The 12,427-nt window shown below is 43.5% G+C and overlaps 1 protein-coding gene across 4 annotated transcripts in view; it reads right to left on the minus strand.

The window, feature by feature from the left end:
* Positions 1–12,427, minus strand: part of ARHGEF28 (Rho guanine nucleotide exchange factor 28) — a 305,207-nt gene that overhangs the window by 21,584 nt on the left and 271,196 nt on the right. For 3 of the 4 annotated variants that reach the window (XM_089686171.1, XM_089686172.1, XM_089686173.1), the window contains 2 exons: positions 8,958–9,055; positions 5,113–5,151 (listed from right to left, as the gene is read on the minus strand). In XM_089686171.1, coding sequence (XP_089542297.1) covers positions 5,113–5,151; positions 8,958–9,055 — 137 coding nt within the window. Of the gene's footprint in view, positions 1–5,112; positions 5,152–5,180; positions 5,431–8,957; positions 9,056–12,427 lie in introns of those variants that run through there. The other variant, XM_089686174.1, reaches the window with a different exon arrangement.

Genomic DNA, 12,427 nt, shown 5'->3' on the forward strand with positions numbered 1-12,427 from the left:
TGCATTGTTCGGTCTCATGTCTCTCATCTTTCTCTTGGCAATGCCCCATAGATTCTCTATGGGGTTCAGGTCAGGTGAGTTTGCTGGCCAATCAAGCACAGTAATCCCACAGTCATTGAACCAGGTTTTGGTGCTTTTGGCAGTGTGGGCAGGTGCCAAGTCCTGCTGGAAAATGAAGTCAGCATCCCCATAAAGCTCGTCTGCGGAAGGAAGCATGAAGTGCTCCAAAATCTCCTGGTAGACAGCTGCGTTGACCCTAGACTTAATGAAGCACAGTGGACCAACACCAGCAGATGACATGGCTCCCCAAATCAACACAGACTGTGAAAACTTCACACTGGACTTCAAGCATCTTGCAGTGTGTGCCTCTCCATTCTTCCTCCATACTCTGGGTCCTTGGTTTCCAAATGAGATGCAAAAGTTGTTCTCATCAGAAAAGAGGACTTTGGACCACTGAGCAACAGACCAGGTCTGTTTTTCTTTAGCCTAGGTAAGACGCTTCTGACATTGTTTGTTGTTCAGGAGCGGCTTGACAAGAGGAATACGACATTTGAAGCCCATGTCCAGGATCCGTCTGTGTGTGGTGGCTCTTGATGCACTGACTCCAGCCTCAGTCCACTCCTTGTGAAAGTCCCCAACACTTTTGAATGGCCTTTTCCTGACAATCCTCTCCAGGCTGCGGTCATCCCTGCTGCTTGTGCACCTTTTTCTTCCACACTTTTCCCTTCCACATAACTTTCTATTAATGTGCTTTGATACAGCACTTTGGGAACATCCAACTTCTTTTGCAATTACCTTTTTGAGGCTTTCCCTCCTTATGGAGGGTGTCAATGATGGTTTTCTGCACAACTGTCAGGTCAGCAGTCTTTCCCATGATTGTGATTCCTACTGAACCAAACAGAGACCATTTAAAGGCTCAGGAACCTTTTGCAGGTGTTATGGCTTAATTAGCTGATTAGAGTGGGACACTTTGAGCCTAGAATATTGCACCTTTTCACAATATTCTCATTTTCTGAGATTGTGGATTTGATGTTTTCATGGGCTGTAAGCCATAATCATCACAATTATGACAAATCACGGCTTGAAATATCTTGCTTTGCATGTAGTGAGTCTATCTCATATATTAATTTCACCTTTTAAGTTGCATTACTGAAATAAATGAACATTTGCACGATATTTTAATTTTTTGAGTTTCTGGTCATTTTGTAGGGCTCTGGTAGTGCTCATCCTGTTCCTCCTTGCACAAAGTAGCAGATACTGGCCTTGCTGGTGGGTTAAGGACCTTCTACGGCCCTGTCCAGCTCTCCTAAAGTAACTGCCTGCCTCCTGGAATCTCTTGAGATTGTGCTGGGAGACATAGCAAACCTTTGGTCAATGGCACGTATTGATGTGCCATCCTGGAAGAGTGGACTGCCTGTGCAACCTCTGTAGGGTCCAGGTATCACCGCATGCTATCAGTAGTGACACTGACCCTAGCCAAATGCACCTGTAAAACCATTCCTGTTTTGGGGGTCATCTCATTGTTGCCCATCTAGTGCACCTGTTCTTAACCACTTCAAATCCGGACACTTTTACCCCCTTCCTGTCCAGACCAATTTTCAGCTTTCAGTGGTATCACACTTTGAATGACAATTGCGCAATCATGCAACCCATAAAGGCTGTAAAAGCAATCATTTCTCCTTCTCTCTGGCTGCATTCTTGCAGCCATTGAGAAATACTGTGTGAGCTGTGATTGGTCACAGCTTGTCACATGGTACAAGGCTGTTGTGAATAGCCTTGTACCATGTGATCTCTGTGATCATTCACAGATTTCACATGTAGTAAGCAATGATGTCAGATGTGACATCTTGCTTACTACTCTTCATGTGATCACTGATTGGCCAATCAGTGATCACATGATCAGGACCTCACACAGAGGTCCCATACAATGATCGGTGTTCCGCTGTGTCCAGAGAGCGCGCACAAGCAGGGAGCGGGGAGGACGTTTATAAACGGCCACCTCCCCCTACACTGCTCCCGTCTGCCCGTTTTTATACATGGGCCGGACAGGAAGTGGTTAATTTCATTAACACCAAAACAGCTGAAACTGATTAACAACCCCCTCTGCTACTTAACTGACCAGATGATTATCCTAGGAGTTTAATTGACTTGATGCAGTGTGTGTGTGTGTATATGTGTGTGAACATGAATATATATATATATATATATATATATATATATATATATCCTCTTGCCGACCGCGCATAGCCAAAAGACGGCTTCACCGCGGCCGGCCAGTTCTGAGTGGACGTCATATGACGTCCTCCCAGAACGCGCTCTCCTGCGCGCCCCAGGGGGCGCGCACCCGGCAATCTCCGTGGTCGCTGTGTCCTACGGACGGACACAGCTGATCACGTGATGTGGTGAAAGGCCGATCCCACCGGCCTTTTACCACGTTTTCAGCGGTGTCCAATGACACGCTGATCACAGGGAAATGCAAGTGCCGGTTCTCGGCTGCACTTTCCTCACGCTGTCAGATCGTGAGGAAAGTACTGCCGAGAACCGGCAGTTGTCAGAGCGGGGATCGGCACCGATCATCAGGGCACTGATGATCAGTGCCCAGCAGTGACCCCCGCAAGTTCCGATCAGCAGTGCGCCCACTAGCCCCGCCCACCCATTCCCAGCAGTGCCCCCACCTGTGCCCAGCAGTGCCCCCACCTGTGCCCAGCAGTGCCCCCACCTGTGCCACTCTGCAGTGCCACCTACCTGTGCCCAGAAGTGCCACCTACATGTGCCCAGCAATGCCACCCACCTGTGCCCACCAGTGCCACCCACCTGTGCCCACCCACCAGTGCTGTCCACCAGTGCCACCCACCAGTGCAGCCCAGCAGTGCTGCCAGTCAGTGCCACCAGTCAGTGCCCAGGGGTTGTGCCAGTCAGTGCCGCCAGTCAGTGCCCAGAAGTGATGCCAGTCAGTGCCGTCTATCAGTACCCATCATCAGTGTCACCTATCAGTGCCACCTATCAGTGCTGCATATCAGTGCCGCCTATCCGTGACCCCTAATTAGTGCTGTCTATCAGTGCCGCCTATCCGTGCCACCTCATTAGTACTGCCTATCAGTTCCCCTTTAGTGCTGCCTATCAGTGCCCATCAGTGCCGCCTATCAGTGCCCATCAGTGCCGCCTCATCAACGCAAATCAGTGAAGGAGAAAAAATACCTGTTTGAAAAATTTTATAAAAGAAACAAATAAACTTTTTTTTTCAAATTTTTTGCACATTTTTTAATTTATAGCGCAAAAAGTAAAGCGCCCAGTGGCGATTAAATACCACCAAAAGAAAGCTCTATTTGTGAGAAAAAAATGATCAAAATTTCATATGGGTACAATGTTGCATGACCGCGCAATTGTCAATCAAAGTGCGGCAGCGCTGAAAGCTGAAAATTGGCCTGGTAAGGAAGGGGGTATAAGTGCCCGGTAGGCAAGTGGATATATATATATATATATATATATATATATATATATATATATCAGCACTGTGGGTGACACACTGAACTAGGAAGGAAAAACAAACTTAGCCAGGGAACACTTTATGCATGTGGTTTAAATCAGAATTTTGGCTCTAGTGTTTATCACTGTGCAATGTTCAATCTATTGACAGGTGCCAACTGCAAAGCATAACCATCTGAATTTGTTGGCTCCCAAACCAAACCAGACAGCAGTGACTTGACTGAATGCTGGCTCTCTCAGAGTTGGTTAGTAGTAGGTGCCTACCTAGAAATGTCTTTGAATTTCTGTATGAACCTGAGCAGAGGATGTGTTTCAGCAATTCTGTCTTATAATCTATACCTTAAAGCTGAACTCTAGAACAAGAAATTATTGTCCAAATACAAGGAGGTATGTGTATTCTTATTTGCATCTTGGTGTGCTTTGTGTATTTCTTCCAGATCTGTGGATTAATTAAGTGTGAAAATTGCCTCTGTGCAAGAACTTCCTGTATAAAGACCAGTCACTACTGATTTGTCTCCTTCTGCTTGATGACTGGTCTCCCATCTGCCTTTCCTGTAGATCTCTGCAGGCAGCCTGTACTGGGTGAACTTGCTGGGTTCTGCACTCTGCAGCCTAGTGATGATGTAGCTGCTACTTTTACAAAGTAATATCTGGGCTTACAAAGACATTTCATGTACACAAAGTGGATTTATTTCCTTTGAATCTGATAAAGCCTAGTCAGAAATGGGGATGGAGGTCACAAATGGGGGTGTGGGGTGTCAATGAAGGAGGATTTCACATAACAGAGGAACCAGAAGGGACACATCCTACTGACTGTAAGTAATGTCCCTTGTGCTGATATTTTTTTCTCATTTGTGACTAAACATAGATTTAAATAATATATTTAGGGTGGCTTCACACTGCCCTAATGGGCTTTTGCTAAAGTGCAGCTAACCTGTAGTTTTCATGCGGTTTAGCTGTGCTTTCCTATAGACTTTTAGGAGGCCTTTGGATTTGGTGCAGTTTCAGAAAGCGCAGCAAAACTCCTGCATGCTGCATCTTTGGTGCGCTTTCTGATGATGTAGGACATCATGAAACCCACGGGTTAGCTGTGCTTTGCCCTTCAAGGTGCAGGGGGACCACACTGGGGCAGTGTGAAGTCACACAAAGTTTTGTGCCCGGGGTGCAGCTTTAAATACGAATGCTAGCAATTTCAACATCCTTTTTCCCCCCCAGCCCTACAACAAGGGGATTGAGTTCCTTATCTTGCACTATGAAACAGCTATATGCAAATTGAAAAAAAGGACCAATGGTTCTAAATGCATAGTTGGTCAAAGGGCCCATAAGAATAATTGTATGGGTGTGTCCAAAATCTTAGAATGAAGAATAATTTTAAAAAGTCCTTGTTTTGGAAACAATCTACATGAATACATCCAGTTTTAGGACTGCACACTGTGCATTGCAAAATATGTCATCTTCACCCAAGACCCAAGGGAAAAGGACAGGGGTAAAGCTGAAAGAGAAAAGCTTTTGCCTGCAAGGATGCTTTGATGAGCGGTATGATCACAGATGGCAAATATGAGCACACAGAGCATACCATGTATTTACATGTAAAGCCCTAATCAAAATTATTCATCCTTTCATTACCTCTTCATTCTTAGAACTCGTGGAGTGGTTCAGTTCAACCTAAAAGACAACAAATACGTATTAACCACTATCCATATTCATTTCTATCTACTGCATACAGAAGGTGTTTCCAGGAACATTGAGCCTATGAAACCACTCCAAGTTCCAATATAAACAATCCTTTTATTACTTTCTTTTTAAATAACAGGATATGCTCCAAGTGGAAAATTCACATTCAAGTCCCATAGAAACAGGCTTTTAGAAGAGAGTGCGAAGACGTAGTGTTCCCCACATCTTGGGATGTGTGCCGCTGCTGGTTCTGGCCTTCAGCAGCAGATCCTGTGTTTCATTTTTCCAGGGTAAGACAAAAAGTATAAAGAATTATTGCTTTCTATGGGAATCAGACACTTTTTCTCACTTTATTACAAATTTGATTTGGACCTGTAAATTATAATTCTCAATACAAAGCAAATTCAGCAATAGCTACCTTATAGAACAGGGGTATCCAAACTTTCTAAACCAAGGGCCAGTTTACTGTCCTTGAGACTGTGGCCAGTGGTAGTAAACACTGCTCTTTAGAGGAACAGTGTTCCATGATTGGCGCCGGTGGGAGGCATAGAGCCCCATCGTTGGCGCCGGTGGGAGGCATAGAGCCCCATCGTTGGCGCCGGTGGGAGGCATAGAGCCCCATCGTTGGCGCCGGTGGGAGGCATAGAGCCCCAATCGTTGGCGTCGGTGGGAGGCATAGAGCCCCAATCGTTGGCGTCGGTGGGAGGCATAGAGCCCCAATCGTTGGCGTCGGTGGGAGGCATAGAGCCCCAATCGTTGGCGTCGGTGGGAGGCATAGAACCCCAATCGTTGGCGTCGGTGGGAGGCATAGAGCCCCAATCGTTGGCGTCGGTGGGAGGCATAGAGCCCCAATCGTTGGCGTCGGTGGGAGGCATAGAGCCCCAATCGTTGGCGTCGGTGGGAGGCATAGAGCCCCAATCGTTGGCGTCGGTGGGAGGCATAGAGCCCCAATCGTTGGCGTCGGTGGGAGGCATAGAGCCCCAATCGTTGGCGTCGGTGGGAGGCATAGAGCCCCAATCGTTGGCGTCGGTGGGAGGAATAGTGCCCATCGTTGGTTTCAGTGGAAAGTGCCTTATTGTAGTCAGTGGCAGGAATTTTGCCCCACTGTCAGTGTCACTGGAGTAATAGTGATTCAAGGACCAAAGTTTGGAGAGAACAGTTTTAGAGGAATGCAAAATTCATGAGTATAGAATAACTTATAGAAAATAAATTGTAAAGCATAATATATCTACAAAACAGTATAAAGATTACTTACAGCTGGATATATAGTCAAAGTAATACATCGAAAGATCCGCAAAATTAGATGCAAACCATCCTTTTTCAAGAATATCTACCTGTCCTAACGTTCCTGCAGGATTAAATTCCCTAAAGTGTGGCCTCCTCACAGCACCACCACCATGTGACATGTGCGTCTAGCTTCAGATATACCTATTGTTGCACATCACAGGAATTTCTGCTTATTAACATATTTATAGTATCTTTTCACAGTATGTATATTTGTACACATAAAATCATGGGAAGATTTTGTAATTAAATACATTTCTTTTTAAAAATGTAAAATTGTTTTCAATGTATGAGATTATGCAGATATATTGTGGTGTGCGCCCTAGTTTCTATTAATTTCCTAGCTGTTGTTGCACATGACTGATGTGTAGGACAGGTCTGTATTTTCCGAGGTAATTTAATTTTCTGCCGTGTTACGGAATCTGACACTTATCCAGAAAAGAGGTATTTTTAAATCATTAGTAAGTGAATGGATCAGCAATCACCGCACACTGTGCTTTCCTAGGACTTCCCCATAAAAATAACTGTCCTGTATAAACACACCGAAAATGGTTTTTGTTATCACATGGCACCACCTCGTGGTTAAAGGCAGTAAGTCAACCGCAGATCAGTTTAGTGCAGCCGTTCTCAACCTATTCAACATAAAGGAACCCTTGATATAACTTTCTGGTCTCAGGGAACCCCTGTTAAAATAAAAAATGACTATATCTACAACTCACGTAAACAATAAACTCATGTTTAGGAGCTATTCAGAGTTTTTCTCAGCAGCCCCTGAACTCACCCTAATGGTTTCCTATGCGTCCATGTACACATCTTCATTTACAGGCTTTTGAGTTTACAATAGTTTTTTTGAACGCAGAAAACTTGCGTTCAGCAGTCGATTTTATCAGCATTTCAAACGCAAAATACTTGTAAACGCAGCTAAGTTTATTAGCGTTGCGTCTGAATTTTTTTTTGTTTAACTCTTTCAGTTCCCGATGCTGTCCAGAACCTTTTTTCATCATGAAAAATGCATGCAAAATGTTTTCAAGGTACTGGGATGGACAAAACACTGAACACAGGATGTTCCTACCAAGCTTGTCACACATTGCAATGACCAATTCACACCTCAGACCTCTCCCACCCTTGGTAACAAAAGATACGTTAATGACCATTCACACCTCAAATTCCCCATGAAGACCCCCTGCCAAGTGGCCTTAATGACTCACTCCACCAGACACCTTTCCCACCCTTGGAAACAAACAAAATGTTAATGAGCAACTCACACTTAAGCTAATTTCAACACATACTTCTGTCTCTGCTTCTACTCTCTGTATTTCTATGAAACAGTCTGAAATAGTTAACAATTTAGCACTTTTCGGTGCATTCTGGGCATTTGGGAGGTTCTCCCGTGCTTATCTTTAAAAAACGCTTCTAAACGCAAACGCACATAAACGCGTTATGCAAACGCGGCTAAACAGACGTTTTTTAACCTATGTTTTCCAGCAGTCAGTTTCCATCATTCAGAAGTGTCCCGTGTACATGGGGCCTTACGCTTGTGGTCATTGGGAAAAATTCCCCCCTTACAGATAGCTAAAAAGATCAATGGTGTCAGTGGGAACTTATCAAAGAGGCAGAAATTGCTCATTGATAAAGGAACCCCTAGCAACCTCTAGAGGAACCCTGGGGTTCCATAGAAACCTGGCTTATTGCATGCCTTGCCTATATGTTACAGCAGAAGGCATAGACTGGCAAATGGGTAAATAATAAAACACTGTATATTACAGTTAAAAATATTATGAAAAGATTAAATACATTTTACATAGAATTATTGTTATTAGTTCATAAATTTCCTTGATATTAATCTCTTCTGTGTAATTCCCTACATAACACGACTATATAAACCTCCCTCCCTGCACTAACATACAGAAAGGATAGGGGAATGTGGGGTCTGTGACATGCTTAGCATGCTCCACTCTGGGACAGCATATCACAAAGCATGCTGTAGTAAGAACAATAAATGCATGCTTTCAGCACACCACAGACAAGCTGGCTCTAAACTGTCATTTAGGATGTATCTTTTTTTCTAAGGGCTGGTTCACACCATAAAAACGCAGTCCAGATGTGTTCTGTATGCTTTTCCACATGTGCGTTTTTAATGTGCTTTTGGCACATTTTTTACATGTTCCAGCGAGTTTTTGATGCGTTCTGGTTCATTTTTTCCCCTCTCTTTTTCTTTAATTTAAATATGGACATGTGCGTTTCAGTGCATTTGTGTCGCTTTTTGGTGCCTTCCGGTACGTTTTACCACGTTCCAGTACAGTTCTGTGCAAGAAAAATGCAGCCTGTTGCACTAAGCTATATGCATGTGCCATTTGCTGTAACGTCCATTGTATTTAGCAACGATATTGTTTATTTAACTTGCATTACTGGAAATAACTATCACTATAGCAAATGAACATTATAGCCTAGTGAACTTATATATCATATAGCATATGTCATTATTTAAGGAATACACAGAAAACAACAGTTACCTTTTCTTCAGGAATAGACAAGTCCACATCACCACCTCCCTGGAAAGTACTGAGGTCAGCATTACATAAGTCTTCCTCTCTTAGCTCAGGAGACTGAGCTGAAAAAAAAAAAAAGGTTGATGTTATATTACAAATCTTTCTGGGATGGGCAAAGATTTATAGTAGGGATAAAAGAAATGTGATTAAGAGGTCTCTGCTGATGAGGACCAGCAAATTTGAACTTTGATCATCCCTTCCGGCAGGAATAATTTGACCAAAAAAAAGGTATTTTACCCCTTACTTATTTAGCTATCCTAGCATGAATTTCTTAGAACTACATAGCATCTTCCTAGATAGGTGCTAGGTTAGGTCAATTTAGTTCCTTAGCTCTCCTGTAATCAGTGGAGCTACTTCTGATTACTCTGGTCTACTCTGAATTTCCCTGGCTCTGGGTTTGACTGCTTCCCCCTGCCTTTTAGATGGTTCCGGAAAGTAGTGGGCTGCGAAAGTCAAATCTCCAGTTTTAATATTTATGTGGTCCCAGCCAATCCTTGGGGAGGGTGCCCAGTAAATGGCTGGGGGGAGCATAAATAGCTTGAGATTTGGGTCAGATTGGTTCTTATCCAGGAAGAAAGGATTCCAGCCTGAGGGGCTACTGCTCTTTTGGTCAGTCCAGCTGCACCTTCGAGGTGCAGCTGGACCTTTCTCTTCGAGGTCCCAGCTGTGTTAGCTGGGGGACCTATTCCACTGAACTTTGCTGGAGCTGATTGAGGGATTTGTTTCTGGTCTGAATAGTTCACAGGAGACATGTCTGATTGATATTGGATAGAGGCATCCAAATATCCAGGGACATTTGTGAGTACAAGTACAAATGTGTGAGATCCCAGTGACCGTTTGGTGTCTCTGTGTAACCCAGTTCATTATTTGCTGCTGCAAGGACTGTGCTAGGAAATTTGAGGAAGTGAGAAGTGTCATCAAGTTGTTACTTTGTCTTACAGGAGTATCCCACAGTTACCCTGCACCTATCACAGTCCAAGTTTAATAAAACATAAAAAAAAAAGATACCCGTAGACTAATCATCGAGCCAGAAGAATGACTGTGACTGTGTGCAAGGCTGCTAGTACACTATCAGGGGAAAGAACCTTTGGACCATTCCGTGGGCCCTTTTGGGGGTAAGCGCTACACCTATAAAGAAAAAAATCTTCTACAGTATCCAAAGGAAATATTACAATCAAATAATTTCACTCATCAAAACTTTACCAGGATTAGAGCAGTAAAACATTCCTTTTCCTTAAAAGCAAACTTTCACCATGCAGGCTTTCTTCTTTGTCATGAAAATCAGCTTCTTAGATGTTGGGATATTATCAGGGCAAAGCGCTGTAGATCCCAACACAGCACCCATGTCTGAACCTCTCTCTCTCTCCTGACCACTGGCAAAAGACATGACCTCAGGCTTCATTTTATGAATGGACAAGGGGACAGGGTGTGGAGGAACAACCACAGTGCTGGAGTCTATCAGACCCACACCCCTTACATCTGCAGAGGCCCATACTAATCACAACAACCTCATTTGCATGACAGAAAAAAGCCTGCATAATGGATTTTGCTTCTGAGGATTGTTTTGCTGCTGTAAACCTTATAAAATTATCATCCCCAAAGTTGGGCTTATATTAAAGAAACAAATGCATTGGGCACACTCCCAAATGTGATGGAATTTTTTTTATTGAATCGAAACAGAATGTTCAGTGGAAGGTGGCTAATGTAAGAATACTTGATAGTTGCCAAATAATACAGAGGAGACATTTGTGGATGGACATTCCAGCTATCAGTGATAATCTGGGTGATTTCTTATTTCTTCACATCTAATAGGCTAGTACATTCAAAACTGATATTTCATTTTCAGGAAGACGCTCACACCAACAACAAAGCAGACCTTTTTTTTTTATTTTGGATACAGTAAAGGAGGGTTATAGCCCCTGCTGTTTTTTACCATCTGTGTCCCATTGGAGATAATTCCCTTCACTTTTTGTCCCATAGCCAAAACACGAGGTGACAGAAAGCAAGAGAATCCCTGGTTGTCACCAAGGTCATCAGAACTAGTGTCCCCATTAGATGATGTCTCCTCTATTCCTGGCTCTGGAAAATTTGGGATTTTCTTTCATTTTCACTCTTGGTTATGACAATAAGCAGGAGAAATAGAAAGGATGAAATTTTCCCAATGGGGGCACAGACAGCAATAAAAACTTGACAGGTGTTCTAATCCCCCTCCACACTATCCAGAAAACTATGAAAAGAAATTTGCCTTTAGTTACGCTTTAACATACACTATACTGGGTTAGAGGAGGTTCAAATCATATAAACCAAGGTACAGAGGGCACAAGATTCCACACTTTACTCTTACTGCTATAGCTCTTCCGTATCCCATGGAGTGGCATCTATTCTCAGAGTCCCTACACTGCTTTTCTTTCAATATTAGCAAATAATGACATTCCCTCGCTTTGCAGGCGTATTGCAGGCATAACTTCATTGTCTGATATATAGATACACAGGCGCCACAATAAAATTATTTATCATATTCCCTAATAGTAACACTAAGGTATGGTCCTAGGTTGCTCAGGCACAGTGCAGTGACATGCAAGAGCAGGGTAGCCATTCTCTCTGTAATGGGGTATGGGTTTTCCAGGGAGTCAAAGCTGGTATCACGGGAGGGTATTAGGCTGCAGTGCCTTCCCAAAAGAAAAAATCATGTGCGCCCTTCAACTCCCATATGGTATGTATAGCACTTCCTATGGTCTGGGAACTTATCCAATACGTTAAAGTGCCCTGCACGGAGTCTGATACTGGCTCTGCAGTGAGTTTTGATGATGCTCTTGGGGGTGGAGGGTAGAAGGGGTGAGGACAAAATAAAGGAACCTTATAGTGCCATCTATAGAATGCTTGTATTATATTATCTGCACTGAAGTAAAATCTACTTTTTTAAGTATAAAAATGTTCTTATAACAGCAGCATGGTCCTTAGAAACTGAAAACAGAAATCACTACACCAGGATTCTGAACAGATGTGGAAAGCCAGTGGGCAAACATCTAGTCATAGATATGGGTCTCAGGTGGACTGTACCCCCCTTCCTTCCCCAAAGCATAGGTAAACTCTAACAATGATCTGCTCTTATGAGGTGGTATAAAATAGTTTCGAGACAACAGATGGCTGCACACACAGTCACAGGAAACATTGACCTTCTTAAGTCAGTGTGCCCAAAGACATCATCCTGTGTATATTGGGAGCTGTGCAACTGGTGCAATTCTGACTATGTGTATTACCACGTCTGCTATTTCATCATGGACAGCAAGTTAGAACAAACAGCAAACATGAAATTCTGTGTGTAACTGGGTAAAACTGCCACGGAGACGTTTAACATGATTTGGCAAGTTTACGGTGTCGCTGCAATGAGTCATTCGAGGTGTTCGGAGTGGCACACGAGCTTCAAGAGCAGA

Source organism: Staurois parvus, unplaced genomic scaffold (genome assembly GCF_062004578.1).
Source record: "Staurois parvus isolate SC_StPar_1 unplaced genomic scaffold, SC_StPar_1.0 ptg000392l, whole genome shotgun sequence".
NCBI classification, from domain to species: Eukaryota; Metazoa; Chordata; class Amphibia; order Anura; family Ranidae; genus Staurois; species Staurois parvus.